This window comes from Danio aesculapii, chromosome 5, assembly GCF_903798145.1.
Source record: "Danio aesculapii chromosome 5, fDanAes4.1, whole genome shotgun sequence".
Classification (NCBI taxonomy): domain Eukaryota; kingdom Metazoa; phylum Chordata; class Actinopteri; order Cypriniformes; family Danionidae; genus Danio; species Danio aesculapii.
In genome coordinates this window covers 9,204,830-9,228,303 of record NC_079439.1, presented here as the reverse complement: position 1 = coordinate 9,228,303, position 23,474 = coordinate 9,204,830, and the positions used below count along the sequence as shown (strand labels likewise).

The 23,474-nt window shown below is 36.2% G+C and overlaps 1 protein-coding gene across 1 annotated transcript in view; it reads left to right on the top strand.

Annotated features, from left to right (window-relative positions):
• The first annotated feature begins 498 nt into the window (after positions 1–498).
• The window catches only part of fgf10b (fibroblast growth factor 10b), a 39,958-nt gene continuing 16,982 nt past the window's right edge, over positions 499–23,474 (top strand). Inside the window, exon 1 of the mRNA XM_056456832.1 lies at positions 499–1,041. Within this exon, the coding sequence (XP_056312807.1) occupies positions 762–1,041 (280 nt within the window). The 5' untranslated portion in view covers positions 499–761. The remainder of the gene's footprint in view (positions 1,042–23,474) is intronic.

The window sequence follows — 23,474 nt, the reverse complement described above, 5'->3', positions numbered from 1 at the left end:
GCGCAAGAAGAACAGAAAAGAAGTACAGACGACTAACCTAAGCTATAGCCTAATTAAACAGATATTTGTTCAACAAATTTACCAAGAACTTTCTGTGTTTCCAAAACTTTTCCATGGCCTGGAAAATGCCATGTCAAAATTTCCAGGTTTTCCATGAACCCTGTAAGTTATACGAGATGAACTAGAATCAATCCACGACGGAAAGCAAAGGCAAAGCATGACTATTCTACAGCTTTATCGAACCCAACGCTTCTTATCATCAGATGGGACCAATCAAGAGTGGCCTCTGGTTCGGGTTTGTTCATCTCCCCAATCATCCCTGCTGCTTTCCCAGCCCACTATCAAAGAGCTTCAGATAACAGCCATTCACAAAAGCCCTATCAGCCAAACCCTGCACCTCTACAGACCTGGACAGGGTGGAATTGTGGGCAATGAGGAGGGGCGAGAGTCTAAGTATGGAGGAAGGGACTGAAAATGACAGATAGGAGTAAGGGAGAAAGGAGGAGGAGTAGACAGCAGCATTTCTGTGAAGCATTTCACCCATGATGCCACAAACAAACTCATTCTGACACTTGGAAAAGACACTTGCTTGCCTGGACACTTGCTTGCTTTCATGATAATGCTTCCTAAATGGGATTATTAAAGCACTCACCATCAGAAGACACTGCTTGACTCCACAGCTTCATGGTTTCTTCAGCGGTTTTGTGTGGACTTCTGTGGAGCGAGAGGCTTCAGTGCACATTGGTTGAGCAGCATGTCCCATGAGGAGTACCATGAGGAGATGGACAGTGAGTAAGAGTGTGTCTGCGTGTTGGTCGGTGTGTGTCGTTTATTTTCTTGCGGTCTCCGTCACCTGCCGCGGCGCATGCCTCCGGGTCTCCAGCTCCGCATCCACCTCCACCTCCGGCCGGCATGCGCGCAGCTACGTGCACCTCCAGGGCGACGTGCGCCAGAGGAGACTCTTCTCCTTTCAGAAGTTCTTCCTTAGGATCGGGAAGGACGGGAAAGTCAACGGCACCAAGAGCGAAGACGACCCGTACAGTGAGTCACGATTCGTTCAGTTCTTTCAGTTCAATTCGATTCAGTTTTACTATTGGCGTTACAAATGTATTTGCAATGTTTACGATAAATTGAACGTATAAAAACCAACTACATAGTCGTAGTGATACAAATAAGCAAGTGTGTGTATGTATTAAAATGGAACACATGTATAACAGTAATGAGAAATTTCGAATGTTTGAACACGTTCGAATTATCACATCATCTACTGTTGAGGAAAATGTATCGGTTTTACTGAGTAAAGTCTAGAAGGGATACAGCTGCGGATGATCGCGTCTATATAGCATATTTTTTGTGATAACAATAATTATATTTACAATAATACAATAATAATGATATTTTTACATTGCTGTGCGGGTTGGGATAGGGGTAGACGTTAATAAAATACTATTTAATGTGTACTTTAATAAATAATCTGAATAATGTAAATTACGGTTGGGTTGGGGTAGGGGTAGACGTTAATAAAATACAATTGATGGGTAATTTAATAGATTATATAAATAAGCTGTATTCCGTCTAGCAACAATCATGTAATGGCGTAGCTTTAAATAGTTTATTTTTATTGTTTAGCCTACTGTTGAGAAATTAATAAGATTAATAATAATAATGAGGCGTTAATAATGAAATTAAACATTCTGGTGTATATAAAAATAATACATTTGCATAATTAGTTTCAGTTACCTAAAATGCTTAATATGTCAATATTTGATATATATTACAAAATATATAAATGAAATGATAGATGAACTAAAAGACTATATTATATACTCAATATGTACTATTGTTTATATATATATATATATATATATATACACTACAATATACTATAAACAATATTTATGTAAAATATATAAAAAATAAATCCCTGTTAATTTTCAATTTCTGTTTAACGGATAGAAGATTTCTTCAACACATTTCTAAACATAATAGTTTTAATAACTCATTTCTAATAACTGATTTATTTTATCTTTGTCATGATGACAGTAAATAATATTATACTAGGTATTTTTCAAGACACTTCTATACAGCTTAAAGTGACATTTAAAGGCTTAACTAGGTTAATTTGGTCAACTAGGCAAGTTATTGTATAATGACAGTTTGTTCTGTAGACAGTTGAAAAGCTTAGCTTAAAGGGGCTAATAATTTTGACCTTAAAATGGTTTTTAAAAAATTAAAAACTGCTTTTATTCTAGCCAAAATAAAACTTTCTCCAGAAGAAAAAATATTATCAGACATACTGTGAAAATTTGCTTGCTCTGTTAAACATAATTTGGGAAATATTTAAAAAAGAAAAAAAATTCAAAGGGGGGCTAATAATTTAACATTGCATTTAATGCATTGGTTTTACTGGGTAAAGTAGAATGGATATAGCTACGGATACTCACATCAGTATAGCATACTTTTTGTGACAACAGTAATTATATTTACAATAATACAATATTAATTATATTTTTACATTACTGTGAGGCTTGGGTTTAGGGTTGGGGTAGGGGTAGATGTTAATAAAACGCTATTTAATGGGTATTTTAATAAGTAATCTGAATATTACTCGTTAAATTACTGTTTTTTACATTACTGTGATTTTGGTAAAGGTAGACTTTTAAAAAATACAATGAATGGGTAATTTAATAAGCTGTATTCCTTCTAGCAACAACCGTTTTAATGGCGTTAAATAGTTTGGTATGTTTAATAATGAGAGAATAGCCTTAATAATGAAATGAATCATTCTGGTTTAAATGAATATTACATTTGCATAATTAGTTTTAGAGTCAGTTACCTAACAAGCTTAATATATCAATATTATATGTATATATATATATATATATATATATATATATATATATATATATATATATATATATATATATATATATATATATATATATATATATATATATAAATGAAATGATACTAGTAAATGAACTATATGGCTATATTATATACTATTAGTTGATATAAAATACTGTATATGAAGTTTGCAGAAGCTACTTTAGTTTACTACTATGAATTATTGTTTATCTAGTTTAGTTTGTTATAAAGTGATTTTAATTGTCAATAATCACAGATATGGAATATTGTGTAATTAAACATTATAATTGTTTTGAAATTAATTCAGAATATTAGTCATTTAATAAATAAAGACAGTATTTTTATAATTTGCATTCACTTGCATTAAATGCATAACACATCAATACAGTATGTACATAACATATAATAAAATGTGAAGTATATAATAGGCAAGGGCCGCTAAAGATTCTGACAGTATGATAACCTTGGATAAAAATATCACGGTTTCACGGTATTGTGATAGCTACTCTAAAATATATTCTATTTAAATGTCTGGGTAAAAAACTACTTTTTTCTCTTTGAACACAATATATATATTTTTTGAGAAACATTTATAATATTTTGGATAAATTCAGGCTAAATAATTCAAATGAATCATTGACTTCTGCTGTCTTCAAAACACAGATTTATTTACAATTTAATTTACAATTTACTATTGTCCTAAATTAAAAAAATAACCTAAATAAAAAATCTTACACATACCTTAGGAACTGTGAAGCAGAACATTTTGGCGATTTTAAAACCTTGACGTTTCCAAAACCCCGGTATACCTTGAAAGCGGTTATCGTCCCATGTCTAGTATATAATATAGTATATTAAATATAAGAAAATGTTAAGAAATGAATATTAAGAAAATACTTAAGAAAGTAAGGGAACAGACTTTTAGTTGTTTATCAAATGTGTAAAATGTTTATTTTATTCATGCAATTCATCATTACATATATTTGGATTGTCATTAGACACAAATACCAAATGTTTGTAAAATAAAATATATTTAAATTGAATATTGAATAAATGAATAAATTTCATTTGATAATTTTAGGAAAATTCAATAAAGTGCAATCTTCACTGTTTATTTTTATTTTTTATTTATTTATTTATGTTTATTTAAAGATTGACAATGACAGAACAGTATAGGTGTCTCATGTCATCATATACAATAATATAGCAATCTATTATACAATTGTCCATCTGCTAATAATTCAAGTCTTTTGTGAAGGGTAAAATTAACAAAAATTAACAAAAAATGTATAAATCTTCACTGTTTATAATAACATTTGTCATTAAAGTACGTTCTTTTTAGTTTACCATGTGCATTCACAGATCAATCAAAGGTTTTATGGCATTTCCATTTAAATGTTAAATCTTTTTGAACTTCGTAGGATATATATAATATTGCATTATTGTTAATAGCTTACTGAAAGCATATGCAAATTACGCTTATCAACATGCGCAAAATGCTTAATGTAAAAGTAAATTAAAGTTGTAGTCTGTCTTAATGAACCACACAAGAGCAGAAATACTAATCTATAAACCCCTTAAATGAAATTAGCTACTCTAATAAAACAAACTGAATTAACAGTCCATTAAGGAATGGTGCTTTTGGCTGTAATCCCCTTTTAAATGTGTCCTGACACCTTGAAATCTGAGAGCAATTAACCCACATATTGACGTAAAAGTTTCCCTTGACACAGCAAATGAAAACACACATCCTATATAACAGGATCAACGCATATGCTTGTGTTTTCAAAAGGCTATATATAACCAACAGAGTCATATCTGTTATTAAATAGCTTTTGGTTTGTTTTCACGTATTATGGGGGCAATCGGAAAGATGCACAATGTGTTTTCAGTGTTTTACGCACAGCAAGTTAATTAGCTATTGCTCATCTGGAGCCCATGTGGAGATAAGGGTCTTCCTGTTTCCTCTGTGTGTGTTTTTGTGTTTGTCTGGTGTCTCGCACTGACATCCTTTCCTTTTTAAGGCCACACGGCATCTTGATTCAGACACGTGTGTGTGTGTGTGTGTATGTGTGTGTGTGTGTGTGTGTGTGTGTGTGTGTGTGTGTGTGTGTGTGTGGTTGTTTGTGTCTGGTGCTTTTCTAATCAGACTTTATAATTAATGTCTCAAATGTTTCTCTTAGATGGCAAATGTTTGCTGCTTGTCAGATTGCAAACACATTTGATACAGCTTCCTTTTGTTCTGAGCACTTTCTTTGCATAGAAAATTCACCCAAATTCATCCAATTAAATGTTCTGCCACTTTTTTTGCTGATCCTCCTTGTTCTTTCTTCTGTTGAACACAAATGAACATATACTGAAGAATGTTGGGGGGAAAACAGCTATTGACTTCCATAGTTTTTTTTTTGTTCCTGCTCAGTGGTTGTTTTTATTTCCAATATTCGTTCATTAAATTATATGGAAAAAAATTGGGTGAACTGTCCCTATAACTATTTCATGGATAATTTATTTCTCCATGTTGAAATTTCACCTATTGGTGAAGGTATAAACACATAGTTTTTTTGTGTGTCTCTTAAAATGCAAATGAGCTACTGCTCCTTGCCCACTTTACAGATTAGGGCGGAGCCGTTACAACTTTTTTCCTCGTTTCTCAGTATAACTCGTTTCTCGTTTCTGGCAACAGACAAATAATTTACATGCATATTAAAACCTTTTCTGCCTAATCTCCTTATATATGTCTTTCTGACTGCATAAACATGAACATACACTCACCGGCCACTTTATTAGGTACACCCGTCCAACTGCTCGTTAACGCAAATTTCTAATCAGCCAATCACATGGCAGCAACTCAATGCAGTTAGGCATGTGGGCATGGTCAAGACGATCTGCTGCAGTTCAAACCGAGCATCAGAATGGGGAAGAAAGGTGATTTACATGACTTTGAATGTGGCATTGTTGTTTGTGCCAGATGGGCTGGTCTGAGTATTTCAGAAATGGCTGATCTACTGGGATTTTCACGCACGACCATCTCTAGGGTTTACAGACAGAAAAAGAGAAAATATTCAGAGAGCGGCAGTTCTGTGGGCGCAAATGCCTTGTTGATGCCAGAGGTCAGAGGAGAATCAGCAAACTGGTTCCAGCTGATAGAAAGGCAACAGTAACTCAAATAACCACTCGTTACAACCGAGGTCTGCAGAAGAGCATCTCTGAACACACAACACGTCCAACCTTCAGGCAGATGGGCTGCAGCAGCAGAAGACCACACCGGGTGCCACTCTTGTCAGCTAAGAACAGGAAACTGAGGCTACAATTGGCACAGGCTCACCAAAACTGGGCAATAGAAGATTGGAGAAACGTTGCCTGGTCTGATGAGTCTCCATTTCTGCTGCGACATTCGGATGTTAGGGTCAAAATTTGGTGTCAACAACATGAAAGCATGGATCCATCCTGCCTTGTATCAACGGTTCAGGCTGGTGTTGGTGGTGTAATGGTGTGGGGGATGTTTTCTTGGCACACTTTGGGCCCATTAGTACCAATTGAGCATCGTGTCAATGCCACAGCCTACCTGAGTATTGTTGCTGACCACGTCCATCCCTTTATGACCACAGTGTACTACTTCCAGCAAGATAACACAGCATGTCATAAAGCGTGAATCATCTCAGACTGGTTTCTTAAACATGACTATGAGTTCACTGAACTCAAATGGCCTCCACAGTCATCAGAGCTCAATCCAATAGAGCACCTTTGGGATGTGGTGGAATGGTAGATTCGCATCATGGATGTGCAGCCGACAAATCTGCAGCAACTGTGTGATGCTATCATGTCAATATGGACCATACCTGTTATTGGGATTTACAACATTGGGATGTGAAAATAAGGGATATGCCCACCATAATAAGGGACAACCACCCCCCCCCCCCTTTTTTTTTTTAAAAATCCCAAAATTACTAAATATGTTCATTTGGAGCCGTTTCATTGTAAATAAATAGTTAAATGGTCAGTAATATGTTTTATTGTTTTATTTATACTTTTTAAAAAATTTTAACAGATTTGTGTGTTGAGCGTCAGTTAAGACAACTAGCACATGTCGCTTTAATTGTGGATAAACCTGGATAATTTTGAGCTTTTGTCAGCTAATTTCATCTTCCGGGTTTAAAAATAATGGATGCTGCACACTGGTAGTGGTGTGGAGAGACCCCCATGTTGACTGCATCATTCACAGATCGGTTAGCTCTAAAGGCAAACTGCAGGGGGTTCAGCAGGGGTCCAGTGATGTTCTTCAAATATGCTAGCACCAGTCTTTCGAATGACTTCATGGCCACAGATGTTAAGTCAACAGGTCTGTAGTCATTGAGTCCTAATGTTCTTGAAGTCTCTGTGTATCAAATTGTTGAGAAAGGAATCACGTGTATCAGTATATGACTTCTTTGAAATAGCGGTGACAACAAAATACTCAAGCAACTCCTTCAGGCTTCACCTTCTTGAGCTGGAATTATTTAAATTGTGGATATTGTGACATGTGCATGTATGTTCCAGGAAGAAGTTTCTATGTTCTTGGAAAAAGATGTTTGAAGAAGTTCAGAAACAGTGCTTTGTGGTTTTATTACAAGACTGACTGGAATACTTGATTCTGATTGGTCAGTCGTGACATTCCAAGGCATGTTATTCCCAGATAGCAGCCGCAGTGCTTAATAAGACATGCTCATTCGAGTACTAAGAATCATCTTGACCGTCAGTGGGTATGTTCACATCCATGATTGAATATAGGCTGATTCAGAAAACGTAGCCCTATATACATTTCTGGAGATCGCGAATTATGTAGCCAGAAGTACGTATGGCTGCATTTCATCTTTAAAATGAACGCCGTTTCGTTCCCACGCTTACCAGTTGACCGCTTACCTCCATATGGACGGCTTTCCCGCTGTTACCAGTTTTTCTAGTAGCTCACCGTGTACGTTGCATCGTGTACTTGAGACGCAGAGCGGAGTTGACCATGACGACAGGGTTCAAGTCTGGCGAAGAAAAGTTCCAGAAAGCGAGCAAGACAAAAAATAAACTAGTAAATAACAGGGTGAGAATGTGGTAAAATCTTAAAACGTGGTAAAAAATCAGGTGAGGGCTTTTCTTTTTCTGGATTGCTTTTTAAAATTGTCGGTTGGGTTAAGGGAAATGGGTGAGCTGGTCAATCTGTGTTTTTGAAAACACTATTGATTGGGTTTAGGGAAGGAGGAGGGTGGGTCAGTTGATTGGTCAGTCAGTCAGTCGACAGTAGCCTCTGGTGGATTTACGTGAGAACGGCAGGCGCAAATGGCACTCGCGAGAAGCATACACAGCGGCCTCTGGTGAATTCACGCAAACAAAAACTGCAAAACAACATACTCCTGGGACGTATTTGACGTCCTCCAGAAATGTATATAGTGGTACGTTTTCAGAATGAGCCCGGGTTGCCATATTTATACGCTTGTCTGTCACGCCGCTGTTTGGCGCCATCTTGTGACTAAATAATATGTAGGTTAGTGTATGCTCCATTCAGCCATTTTCGATCTGGTCAGCTTTGCCTTTAGTTAAAAATTTATAAACTATTTCAGCTCAGAATAGTTTTGTGGTAAAATTTTACATTTTGTGGCAAGTAGTTGTTTAATAAGTGGGATAAAGTACATCCATGTGGTTATTTTTGTAAAAGAAAGCTCTTTAGTGTTTACGTCTGGCTTTTTTCAATGATAACAACAGCCATTTAGTTATAAATCTTCTTATAAACACTCTTTTCATCCTCACACAGCAACATTACACACTAAAGTAAGGTTGAAAGTGTAAAAAAGCACACACTTTAATTGTATTTTATGTTGTCTGTTTTTAGTTGACTATGAACTGCACCAGGGCAGTTGAGTTGTCCGTGTTAGGGGGCAATGTGTGTTTGTGTAGCGTCAGACATCACTGTGACATCTGGCTGTGTAAACGTAATCAAGCCCTCAGAGGTGATCAGGCGTTGAGAGGAAATGTCTGTCAGTGTGTGTGTGTGTATGTGTGTGTGTGTGTGTTTGTGAGCGTGTCAGTTTCCTTCTGATAGCCTCATCGGTGATAAAACAACAGACGCAAAACACTCAACCAGACTACGCAAATCTACACCCAGCTAAAGTTAAACATCATCAGCAGTCATCATCAGGTGATCAGGCCAATTTCGCCTGCAGCAAGATAAAATGAAAACTGGCAAAACCACTTAATTTATAGGTGCTGTTTGAAAGTTTTTAACCCTCCTAAAGCATAAAAATAACATGTTTGCAGATATTTAAGAAACATGCTAAGAGAACATACTTGTTTATCTGAAAAACAATGCTGAAGTCAGATATTCTGCTTTGAAAATGTGAGTTACGTGCCAGAATGTCTTTGTTTTTGTTTTTTTAAATCGCCCCCAATGCCAGTTTAGCCAGTTATATTTCAGCACCCCGGGTTACCTTGATGGAAAACCACGTATTTCATTCATTCAGTCAGAAAGGCTCTCAAAGTGTGTGTCCTTGACCAAAATGCAATAGCAATAGCAGCCTCCGAAATGAGAGGCAGATTCAGAGTTCCACATGAGGTGTTTAATTAACAAATATTATAAATATTACGATCGTAAATATTAGGTGAGCAGGTTACATTGTAAACCTGTTTCCCAATAACACGCTACATGACGAGATATGCAGTGACAAGCAATTTGTCTGTTTGCACTAGACGAACAAACACGATAGAAGTTTAAATCCAGCCTTTCAGAAGCACGGAATAGTGAACTCACTCAAGAAATGGTAATGTTTACAACATAATTAATAAATATTAAACCTCTTTCACAATATGAAATACTTTCAAAGTATTTTAACAGTTCAGTTTTAGCGATCTTCATATTGACAATCGCATTCCCTTCGCAGTGCACTTTGAAAACATTTATGCCATTTTGAATGCAGCTGTGGCTCATGACGAAAGCCATAGGTGACCTATTATTTAAAAGCGGAATTTACTTTTACATCTCTAAAGCTTATGAAAACAAAAATATATAGCATACATTAATTATTTATTAAGAAATGTATCTGTACTGTAGGCCTTTATGACATGGGTCTGTTGGTTTAAAACATTTCTGCAGTTTGAATGTGTCGAATTGTAAAGTGGACTTTTCAATAAAATAAAAAATAAACAATATCCTACTTAATAATAATAAAAATAATAATAAAATAAAAATAATAATAAAAATTATTATAATAATAATAAAATAATAATAATAATTTATGTACAGTTGAAGTCAGAATTATTAGCCCCCCTCTGAATTTTTTTCTTTTTAAAATATTTCTTAAATGATGTTTAATAGAGCAAGGACATTTTCACAGTATGTCTGATAATATTTTGTCATCTGGAGAAAGTCTTATTTGTGTTATTTCGGCTAGAATAAAAACAGTTTTAATATTTTTATGAACCATTTTAAGGTCTAAACTATTAGCCTCTTTAAGCTACATGTTTTTCTACAGAACAAACCATCATAATACAATAACTTGCCTAATTACCCTAACCTGCCTAGTTAACCTAATTAACCTAGTTAAGCCTTTAAATGTCACTTTAAGCTGTATAGAAGTGTCTTGAAAAACATCTAGTCAAATATTATTTACTGTCATCATGGCAAAGATAAAATAAATCAGTTATTAGAAATGAGTTATTAAAACTATTGTTTAGAAATGTGTTGAAAAAATCTTCTCTCCGTTAAACAGAAATTGGAGAAAAAAATAAACAGGGGGGCTAATAATTCTGACTTCAACTGTATACGTGTATATTTACAGTACTCAAACCATTTTGTTTCAAAACTTAAATAGTTTGCCGCAATCGGTTTCCTCAAACAGTTTAAGTTCATTTAACTTTTACAGTGTATATGTGGCGTTTATAAATATTTTAAATTAATATGGAAAACGAGTGCATGTTTTTACCAAAACTAATATTACATTTTTTTTAAATGCGTGTGTGTGTAAAACAATATAATTTGCACAAAAAATGTTTTTTCTTTAAAAGGGTAATTACTCCACCCCGTTCAGACCATCATTTTGGACGTTTGACGATATAACTAATGTGGATGAAACGACGGATCTGCGACAGAGAAACTACGGTTTTGGGAAACACTCATCACTACATCGTTCTTTTCCCAAAAGATGCAACGTACTATGATAGTTCAGCCGGGAGTTATGTCGTTGTTTGGGAAACGCACCACAGAACCGGTATCGATAAGCGATATTGGTATGAATATAAAAACGATACCATCCCTACTTATAATATGCTAGCAACCCTGCTAAACATCCTAGCAACCCACTAGCAACCACTCATAACACAACAACCAGCAGCACACCTTAGCATTGTGTGTGTCGGTGTGTTTAGCATGAGTTGTTTGTTTTATTAGCATAGCAAACATTCCTGAGTGAAAGTATAAATCTCTCAAAAGCAATGTGCCGTTTTACTCTGACTTTTTAAATTTCACAACTCATTTATTCACAAGCGAGGGGCTAATTTAAGTGGTGTACAGCACAGCTGGTCGCTCTTAAGTCTATATGGGTGTGTGTTTGTGAGGATCGGCGGCAGTAACACACATATTCTCCACTTTAAGCAGGTCTCATGAGAGCCTCATGATAGACTCCGACTTCACATTTGATTAAAGTTCTTGATGGTGAGAATGAGCAAAACAAAACTGATCAACATGTAATCCCAGAGGAAAACTTTACCGCTCACAGATATCGGCTTTATCTCAGATTCTTATACTAGAAGCGGTAAAAATAGACATGACTGAGACATTTGTTGACACACAGAAGGAGCAGAGAGCTGTAAAATGAATATAAGCAGTGTTTGGCAGTAGCGTCGCTACAAGTAGTGACGCTAGTAGCTTAACTACATTTCTCAGTAGCGTGGTGGTAGCGTCGCTACTCTATAAATCCAGTTGCTTTTCAGTAGCAAAGCTATTTTTTGACTCAAGTAGCGCAGTAGCGTCCACACAAGCTACATTTACAGATCGCAGATCAGTAAGTCACGGCACCAACATTCACGGAGCTGTAAGACCGGTGTCTAGCCGATGAAGGTAAATCCATATGATGGCGAGTATGACGATTTCTTCTTCCTGTTTTACGATGGTCGACAACAAACCTTTGGTGAGTTACTGCCACCTAACGCTCTGGTCGGTGACGTCGCAAATCAATCATTTGCTTGATGGAAAAGATGACTTTTCGGTTTTATTTCGGCTAGAATAAAAGCAGTTTTTAATTTTTTTAAGAACATTTTAAGGTCAAAATTATTAGCCCCTTTAAGCTATTTTTTCGATAGTCCACAGAACAAACCATCATTATACAATAACTTGCCTAATTACCCTAATTAACCCAGTTAAGCCTTTAAATGTCACTTTAAGCTGTATAGTAGTGTCTTGAAAAATTTCTAGTCAAATATTATTTACTGTCATCATGGCAAAGATAAAATAAATAAGTTATTAGAAATGAGTTATTAAAAAGTTTAGAAATGTGTTGATAAAATCTTCTCACCGTTAAACAGAAATTGGGGGAAAAATAAATGGGGGCTAATAATTCTGACTGTCTATGACTGTATATGACTGTCAGATATACAAGTGCAAATGCATAAGCAAGAAGGCCACAGGTGACATTTTAAGATGTTCGTTTTGTTTTATTGAACTTTTTTCGTGTGTCTTACACGTATCTATATGACAAAAATAGTTGTTTTATGTCGTCTGTAATGAAAGTAATCGCAGCCCACCTTGTGTACATGTAATGATATTTTACAGCCTAAATATAAAAATCATTTGAATGCCAAATAACATATATATCTCACATTTATGTACATGATAATATTAATTGAATAAAATGCAGTGTATATGCTGCTTTAGTCAACGCAACCTAGTTAAAATTACATGCATAGCTCAGGATTTGAAGATCAGAATCATATGTATTCAATGGAGACGCATTTATGTGGGCAGGTGTACGTGGAAACACTAGATAGCTATCAGATAAAAAAAGAAACACATGAAGAGACCAGTTCTTTGTTTACAAGCTGTTCACACATCAGCAATTAAAAGCCAATAATACATTAAAGTTTTCAATTCACCCTCTTTAGTAGATCTTGCATCACATCCTGTGGCTGATTTTCCACACGCAGGTGAGAAACAGAGCAGTTACTGTTTGTCACGCAGGCAGAGTTTCATGAATGGTGAGATGCGACACATCAAAGGTGAGCGTCTTTCACGTCCAGCAATGGAGTAATCCTCTGCGGGTGAAATTACACTAGTCTTTATAGCAGAGATCCAGTGTTGCTGGAAATAGATACTGCAGTAGTGATGCTGTCCTCGGGCAAAACATGATTTGGGAAAAACTGGCCATTGAGCTGTTCTGAGTAATGCCGTGCACTTTAAAACATGCCAAAGACTGGGAAAAATTGAAACAATGGGTTTGTGAGAGGGGTGTGACGTTATTCTGATGAGCACAATGTAGCAAAAGGTACATAGAACGGTATGTTCTGACTCCTGAGTGATGTTTGGTTTAAGCTTTTGTGATTTTTTTTAAATATAATTCTACTATAAATTGACCAACATTGTTAAAATCAAACATCCAAAAATATGTCCAAAATCATGTCAAAAATTCTGATCGTTTTGATATCAATTAATAAATTGTCCAACCAATTTAAAATAAAATCATGCATACACAAATATCCATTCGTTCATTCATTTTCTTTTGACTTAAGTCACTTTATTCATCAGGGGTTGCCACTACGGAATGAACCGCCAACTTATATGTTTTACACAGAGAATGCCCTTCCAGATGCAACCCAGTACTGGGAAACACCCATACACACTCATTCACACTCATACAGTATGGCCAATTTAGTTTATTCAATTTACCTATAGTGCATGTGTTTGGACTGTGGGGGAAACCGGAGCACTCGGAGGAAACCTACGCCAACACAGGGAGAACATGCAAACTTCACACAGCAATGCCAACTGGCCAAGCCAGTACTAGGACTTGAACCAGTGACCTTTCTGCTGTGAGGCTAAAGTGCTAACCACTGAGCCACCATGTTGCCCCACACATATTCAAGTGTTTAAAATATTCAAAACATTCCCAGACGGCACTTAGATGTCAAAACAACATCAAAAATAAATAAAAAACATTGACTACATTAATGTAAAAATGACATCTAATTGACATCAGTATAACCTTGATGTCATATCAACATCCAAAAATGTGTCAAAAACACATCAAAAAGGCAAATTTGATGTCAGTTGACTACATTGATGTAAAAATTACATCTAATTGACATCAGTATAACCTTGATGTCATATCAACATCCAAAATGTGTCAAAAACACATCAAAAAAGGCAGATTTGATGTCAGTTGACTACATTGATGTAAAAATGACATCTAATTGACATCAGTATAGCCTTGATGTCATATCAACATCCAAAAATGTGTCAAAAACAAATCAAAAAGACAGATTTGATGTCAGTTGACTACATTGATGTAAAAATGACATCTAATTGACATCAGTATAACCTTGATGTCATATCAACATCCAAAATGTGTCAAAAACACATCAAAAAAGGCAGATTTGATGTCAGTTGACTACATTGATGTAAAAATGACATCTAATTGACATCAGTATAGCCTTGATGTCATATCAACATCCAAAAATGTGTCAAAAACAAATCAAAAAGACAGATTTGATGTCAGTTGACTACATTGATGTAAAAATGACATCTAATTGACATCAGTATAACCTTGATGTCATATCAACATCCAAAAATGTGTCAAAAACACATCAAAAAGGCAGATTTGATGTCAGTTGACTACATTGATGTAAAAATGACATCTAATTGACATCAGTATAACATTGATGTCATATCAGCATCCAAATATGTGTCAAAAACACATCAAAAAGCCAGATTTGATGTCAGTTGACTACTTTGATGTAAAAATGACATCTAATTGACATCAGTATAACATTGATGTCATATCAACATCCAAATATGTGTCAAAAACACATCAAAAAGCCAGATTTGATGTCAGTTGACTACATTGAAGAAAAAATGACATCTGATTGACATCAGTATAACCTTGATGTCATATCAGCATCCAAAAATGTATCAAAAACACATCAAAATGGCAGATTTGATGTCAGTTAACTACTTTGATGTAAAAATGACATCTAATTGACATCAGTATAACCTTGATGTCATATCAGCATCTAAAAATGTGTCAAAAACACATCAAAAAGGCAGATTTGATGTCAGTTGACTACACTGATGTAAAATTGACATCTAATTGACATCAGTAATCGATTTTTGATTAATTTCTTGTCCACTTGATGTTGTTTTAACATCAGGCTAGTTTACATGCATTGTAGTGATGCAAAATCCAGTGTAAATTAGTCATTTTTTCAATAAACTTTCAGATGAACACAACTTTTTAGTCAAAAAGACATCAATGTGAGGATGTCAGGGTTTTTACATTAAATCAATTTCCATTTTTTTACATGTCAAATTGCCCAACATTGTTAAAACAAGCACATGCCTAATATATACAATTATTCAAATGTTTAAAATATTCCCAGACGGCACATTGATAGCAAAAGAAAATATGTCAAAAAATATATATATTTATTTCATGTAAATTGACTACTTGATGGAGTGTTTATAATCTATTTCTCAATTTGATGTCATTTTGACATCAGATTAGTTTACATGCATTGCAGAGATAAAAAAAAATCCAGTGTGAATTAGTCATTTTGTTATTAAAGTTTTCAGATGAACACATCTTTTATTTTATAATACATTTTGTGTCGTTAGTTTGGTGGTCAAGAAAACATCAATGTGTGGATGTCAAATAGATGGCAAGGTTTTGATTTGCAAATTGTCCATCATCATTAAAAAAACACATGCCTAATATACACAATTATTTAAGAGTTTCTAATATTCAAAACATTCCCAGATGGTTCCTTGTTAATTTGGCAATTTGTTATTGAAAGCTTTCATTTGTGTCATTAGTTTGGTGCTCAAAAAGACAATAATGTTTAGATGTCAATTAGATTTCAAGGTTTTGACATCAAATCGATTAGCATTTTTGGCATGTTTTTGATGTGTTTTTGATGTCATTATCTATAGATAGATAGATAGATAGATAGATAGATAGATAGATAGATAGATAGATAGATAGATAGATAGATAGATAGATAGATAGATAGATAGATAGATAGATAGATAAATGGACGGATAGATAGATAGATAGATAGATAGATAGATAGATAGATAGATAGATAGATAGATAGATAGATAGATAGATAGATAGATAGATAGATAGATAGATAGATGGATGGATGGATGGATGGATGGATGGATGGATGGATGGATGGATGGATGGATGGATGGATGGATGGATGGATGGATGGATGGATGGATGGATGGATGGACGGATAGATATATAGATAGACAGACAGACAGACAGACAGACAGATAGATGGATGGATAGATAGATAGATAGATAGATAGATAGATAGATAGATAGATAGATAGATAGATAGATAGATAGATAGATAGATAGATAGATAGATGGATGGATGGATGGATGGATGGATGGATGGATGGATGGATAGATAGATAGATAAATGGACGGATGGATAGATAGATAGATAGATAGATAGATAGATAGATAGATAGATAGATAGATAGATAGATAGATAGATAGATAGATAGATAGATGGATGGATGGATGGATGGATGGATGGATGGATGGATGGATGGATGGATGGATGGATGGATAGACGGATAGATATATAGATAGATAGACAGACAGACAGACAGACAGACAGATAGACAGATAGACAGATAGATAGATAGATAGATAGATAGATAGATAGATAGATAGATAGATAGATAGATAGATAGATAGATAGATAGATGGATAGATACATGGATAGATAGATGGATAGATACATGGATGGATGGATGGATGGATGGATGGATGGATGGATGGATAGACAGATAGAGAGAGAGAGAGAGAGATAGATAGATAGATAGATAGATAGATAGATAGATAGATAGATAGATAGATAGATAGATAGATAGATAGATAGATAGATAGATGGATGGATGGATGGATGGATGGATGGATAGATAGATGGATAGATACATGGATAGAGAGATACATGGATGGATGGATGGATGGATGGATGGACGGATAGATAGATAGAGAGAGAGAAAGATAGATAGATAGATAGATAGATAGATAGATAGATAGATAGATAGATAGATAGATAGATAGATAGATAGATAGATAGATAGATGGATGGATGGATGGATGGATGGATGGATGGATGGATGGATGGATGGATGGATGGAAGGACGGATGGACGGACGGACGGACGGACGGACGGACGGACGGACGGACGGACGGACAGACAGAAAGATAGATGTTTAGCATTATGCGTTCTATGCTAAAGCAGTCAACAGATGTTGAAAACTTTAGTTTTGCTGGTGTCCTTAAAGTGAGGTATGGCATATTGAATCGTATCTACGCAAAAGTCTCGAGTCAGGCTAATGATTGTAGCTCAATGAGGTGTTTAACACAGCGTCTGCTCCGTCTTCATCATGACTTCAACAGTTTTATGAGCTTTTATGGGGATTCCAGTGTAAAACTGTCCCATGTGTGAGTCCTGATGCTGTTTGATGAAGCAGAGTGTTGTCTGTCTGTCTGATGCTAATGATGGCTCATGCTAACTCAACCACAATTAGCAAAACAAACTGATAATGATGTTGACTATACATTTGTGAACTGGATTAAAGTATGTCATATGGGTAAAATTAGACAAGAAATAACTAGAAAAAAACTTGTTTATTGTAATTTACAATAATTAGATTTTAAAGAAATTGAAAGTAGCTTGACTTTAATAATAATTAAATAATCCAATCATCTGCTGTTGTGGTGAGTGTTTTATTTACAACTTCTATAACATTTCGCCTTCGTATTATGAGGCGCAAATCTCATATTATACACACTGCTAATCATTTTTGTTAATTAAACAGTATTTTACTGTGTCACGGGGGCATCACGGTGGCGCAGTGGGTAGCATGATCGCCTCACACCAAGAAGGTTGCTAGTTCGAGCCTCAGCTGTGTCAGTTGACATTGAGTTTCCCCAGTGATGGGTTGCTGCTAGAAGGGCATCCGCTGCATAAAACATATGCTGGATAAGTTGGTGGTTCACTCCACTGTGGCGACCTCTGATTAATAAAGGGACTAAGCCGATAAGAAAATGAATGAATGGCAGCACAGTTACTCAGTGGTTAGCAGTTTCACCTAACAGCAAGAAGGTCAGTGGTTCAAGCCTCGGCTGGGTCAGTTGGCATTTCTGTGTGGAGTTTGCATGTTGGCGTGGCTTTCTTCCGGGTGCTCCGGTTTCCCCCAAAAGTCCAACGACATCCACTATAGGTAGATTGAATAAACTTAATTGGCCGTAGTGTGTGTGTGTGTGTGTGTGTTTGTGTGTGTGTGTGTGTGTGTGTGAGAGTGAGTGTGTGTGTGTGTTTGTGTGAATGTGAGTGTGTATGGCTGTTTCCCAGTACTGGGTTGCAGCTGAAAGGGCATCCGCTGCGTAAATAAGGATAAGTTGGATAAGTTGGCGGTTCATTCCGCCGTGACGACTTCTGACTAATAAAGGGACTAAGCTGAAGGAAGATGAAAGAACTGTAATATGAACTGTATTTAGCTGTAGGACAGTTATGCAGTATGTTACTCTATTTTAAAGTAGCATTTTGAAAAATTACTGTAAATTTTACAGTAAATACATACAATACAGTAAATACATACAGAGCAAGATAAATGGTGCTGTAAATGTAAACACAGTATTCTTGCTGTAATTTATTTACAGTAAGTTACTGTAGATTCTACCAGAAATTGTTAACAGTGTAAGAAAAAAACTCACAGTAGCTTCTCCTACCGCAGTAAATTCCATTTTTCTTCTTGATATTTGGTGCCAGTTTATCAGGAAGTGATGATTTTGTTGATTTTGATTCATTGGATGGAAACGGTGCATTATTTGTTATTGTTTTACGCAATTTCCAGCTTTGCACATAAGTCTAATTTGCATCTTTAGAAGGAAACTTAGCTAGTGACGTTGTAACATTGATATGCAATATTCCAGAAGTCTCAGATTTAGATCGAGCAGCTTTTTGTGGCTTGACTGAAATTGTTTTAGTCTTTTTGCTGTTCATCTGGACAACCCACTGTTGAAGGGTTGTTTCAGTTTTAGAAACTCATCTCCTTGCGAAATCAGTGATCACTTGAAAGTTAAGAAAATTATGAGAAGGTGTTAGATCAACACCAATAACTGAAGATCTGAAAGTGCTCTCAGATTTTGATCTGTGACTTTTGTTTCATTTACACTACTGTTCAAAAGTTTGGGGTCAGTTTTTTTATTATTAATTTTATTTAATAATTTAAATGTATTAAATTTATTAATATAAAAAAGATAAATTGTTAAATATTTATTAAATATTTATTTATTACTTGTTGTATGCAGTTTCAATTGAAATTAATACTCCAGTCATTATTGCATTTTATTACTAATACCATAAATAATAATAATAATAATAATAATTAATAGAGTGATTTCTGAAGGATCGTGTGACTCTGAAGACTGGAGTAATGAAGCTGAAAAGTCATCTTTAAATCACTGGAATAAATGATTAAATTAAATTATGAGCTACTTTTGAACAGTTACTTTATAGTGCAATAACATTTCACAATTTTACAATTTATACAGTTGTTTGGATAAAATGCAGCTTTGGTAAGCAGGAGAAGCTTATTTCAAAACATTTAAAAATCCTACTGACCCCAAACCTTTGACATAAGGGTCCTGAAATGTGCTTTGAAAAGTGCATTGTTTTATTCAATGTTTGACGTAATCTCAACCGAAACACGAAGAGAGGGCGGGACATATAGTAGCTCCTCCCCATTAAAAAAAACGGCCAAGAGCGTTATGTTCCTCTCCCCTGGTCCAGCAATCGCTGTTTTTGGTTGGTCTGACTCACTTTGTGGGTTCAGTCATCAAATTAAAAAAGGTGTCCAATATGGAATGGTGATAGCTAAAAATATATATTCTTTGTCTATAGGAAAAAGCATTAAAACCACTTTATAAATCCTGGCTTTCAGAATTTTCTAGCACTTTACATTTAGAGAGACTTAAGCAGGTCGCACACCGGAAGCGCCGCTCGGCGCGCACATGACAATTAAAAGTATCACACACCAGACGTGGACATTCGCATGATATTTAACATGAAACTAATCAGATGGCGCTCTGTGGTGCGGCAGAAAAATGAACAGTGTCTTGAGTCGTGATTGGGTGGACAGCTGTGGACAGCCGCCGACTTGCGGCACCGGTGTGTGTACCCTGATAGAAACCTATGTTTAGAATTCTGAAATGTATGGCGCTGCTTGGCACTTCGTATCTGGTGTGCGACCTGCTTTAGGCCCAATCCCAACTCTATTTTTGTACCCCTACCCCTTCCCCTTGGCCCTTACAAACGGGGGTTAAGAAGAAGGGCTTCAAAATATAAGAATTGGGACAGCACTACAGCACCTGACAGGGTATTCCAGTGTCATCAAGTGTCAGAATATTGTGGGACTGCTGTACAGGAGTTATTAATAGGGATTATAGATCGCGAATAGATTGCGAAATTTAGCCGTTTTTATTTTAGCGTTTTTTTAAAAACATGATGGTAAAACACGAGCGCGGTTATGAATATATTAAAACATGTGTTTGTTTGTTGAAAAAATTCATAATAATGACAAAAATACTAATTTATGGATCTCCTTACTTCCGGATGCAGCTGTGGCTGGTGTATTCTGGAAAATTTTCTTACCCTTTGGTTTCTAGCAGTGTTGCCAGATGTAGCTGACTAATTCCAGCCCAAAAGTTGTCGAAAAAACGCTGAAAACCAAAAAGCGCCGCCCAACAATCAGTAAACTATAATAACCTGATTGAGATGTCGTGTCGGGGAGGGAGATCACAAGCGTTTCTACACTGTTCCAAGCATATGTATGTGAAGAACGGGTGTTATGGCATCTCTTTGGGAGATAAAAACAGGTTTATAAGGGCAGACCGGGGCTGGCGGGCACGCCGTTGCAAAACCGGCCAAATTTTCACTACCCGCCTGTCATTTTTTAGCTACAAAAATAAATTCAAAACCGCCCAATCTGGCAACACTGGTTTCAAGTGTGGTCCTGAAAAATCTTGGTTTGAAGCGGTGTAAACCCCTTGCCCTTAGCCCTACGCCTTCAAGCTAAAGAGAATTGGGAAACCACTACTCCTTCACGGGCACACGCAAAACGAGGGGTAGGGGTAGGGGTAGGGGGAAGGGCTAAGGTGTAGAATTGGGATTGGGCCTTAGACACAATCTTTCTGATAACATTGATGGCTTCGAAGCCAGCTGGAAACCTTTTTTTTAATTATCTGTCAAATGCAAGGATAATATTGTTATTGCCTGTGCCCACTGGCTTAGAAATGGATGTGTAACATTGTTAAACTGTGTATAATACTGGAGGAACTGATGTAATAATGGGGTTTTTTTTTGTTTGCCTTTTCTTTTCTGTCTTTGTTGCTGCTTTTTGTATTGCTCTGTGTTGCTTTAAGGTCAAAATTAAATATAATATAATATAAAAAAAAGAATAGGGTCAATAAACGAGCCGAGACTAAACATCATCTATTTCAGAATGGTTTATTAGTTGCATACGAGCTATCATTTTTGTCATGTCTTCAGACGTCATCTTCATAGCTGTCACAGGAAGCAGTCGGGACGCTTTAGGCATGAGCCGGACGTATTGCAGACCACCAATATGGCACAAAATCACTGCCATGTGTGCCACAGATGCATTCGCCAGCACAATAAAATCAGCTCCAGCGCCTTAATATCGGCGACAAATAGGCATGATGCAATGATGCTGTTTTGTAGTCTCGGGAAAGCTGTTTATTTAGCTTTTTCAGGCACCAAATGCACAGTGTCTTTTGGCAGGGGCTTGTGGAAAATGTTTAGTAACGTGCAGCAGAGCATGACAAGGCAACGTGCAAAGAAAAATCCAGCAAATTTAATGCTGACCTCCCGGTGCGCCGCTTTACAGCTGCTCAGTTTTTTTTTTTGGAGTTTGGGGTGGCTTTTTGGGGTGGCTTTTTTCGCAGGTGTTTGGCTTGTGTGTGTTGAATGGAGGTGGGATTATAAACACATTTACTGTAATGGCTTGGCTTGTTCTCTGAGCTCTGTTTTGTGGTTAATTTAAGTGCGATTTCACTGATGTTAAACTTCAAAGCCAAGAGGAATTGGTGCCGTTTTAGAACAGTAGAAAAAGATTTATGTAATAGCAATAAACTAAGGTAATAATGGTGTAACCAAAACTGTAGTATTTCAGCGGTTTCTTTGTGTACAATTTTGGAAATTCGTCAGTCAGATTAATGAAAACCAATTGGGACTATTGAAGGAGGAACATGTTATGATGTTGTTTTAGTATTACTGATAATGTCACAGATCTTACTGTAGTTTTTAATTGATCATTTTATTTTTTTGGTAATGTTTTATTGAACTTGAGCCCTATCATACTACCTGCACAATAAGGTGCAAGACATGTTTGGCGTGATTTGTTACTATTTTCAGACCAGCGCAACTGTAATTTTCACGTTTTCCGCCACGTTGTTTAAATAGCAAATCCATTTGCGCCACTTTGTGGACTCATGGGTGGGCTTGTCTGAAAAGGAGGCGTGTTAAAGGGCACCTATGGTAAAAAATCTACTTTTCAAGCTGTTTGGACAGACATATGTGCATGTATGGTGTATAGACCGTCATATTGGGGTGATATAAGCACACCCAGTGCTTTTTTTTTCAATTTAACAACATAAAAAACGGTGGACCAATTGGAGCGGTTTTCACACCGACCGCAACTTTATGTAAGAGAGCGGTCCCCCTGCCCACCAATTTTGATTGACAGGCGCGTCATCATATCCTCAGTTTGTTGATTCACGTCCGCCATTTTCAGCGTGAGTCGAAGCAATATAACTAAAGGAACACCCTTGCTCTATTTTTAGATGCAAGGCTCATTGGGCTCAACACAAGATCAATATTCTCCACATTATTGCTCTGATCGGAATTATTAGTTGTATCTTTAGGTAGGTTTGTAAACATGTGCACTTCTCATTGAGTCTACCTTATACTTCAGCCGTTTGCATTTCTCGCGATCACAGAAGCTCCCTGTGATCTTAACTAGGTGCTGCTACACCTGATGCAGCGCCATGCATTTTAGAATTCTAAACATAGGTTTCTATCAGGGTACACACAATGGCGGGACGATTCGGGACACTTCATGTTTCTGCCGCACCACAGAGAGTGTCTGGTGTGCCGTGTCGCGGCTTCGAGCGACGCATCCCGTGCCTCAGTCAAAGTTAATTCAGTGTGCATGGTTATTAGTTTCTGTGTACAAGCTCGGCACTTGAAACTTGCACACAGTTGGCTGTAAAACTGTACAAAGACACAAATGATTTTGTACTCTCTGCTTGGTCTGTGTCCGAGTCGTA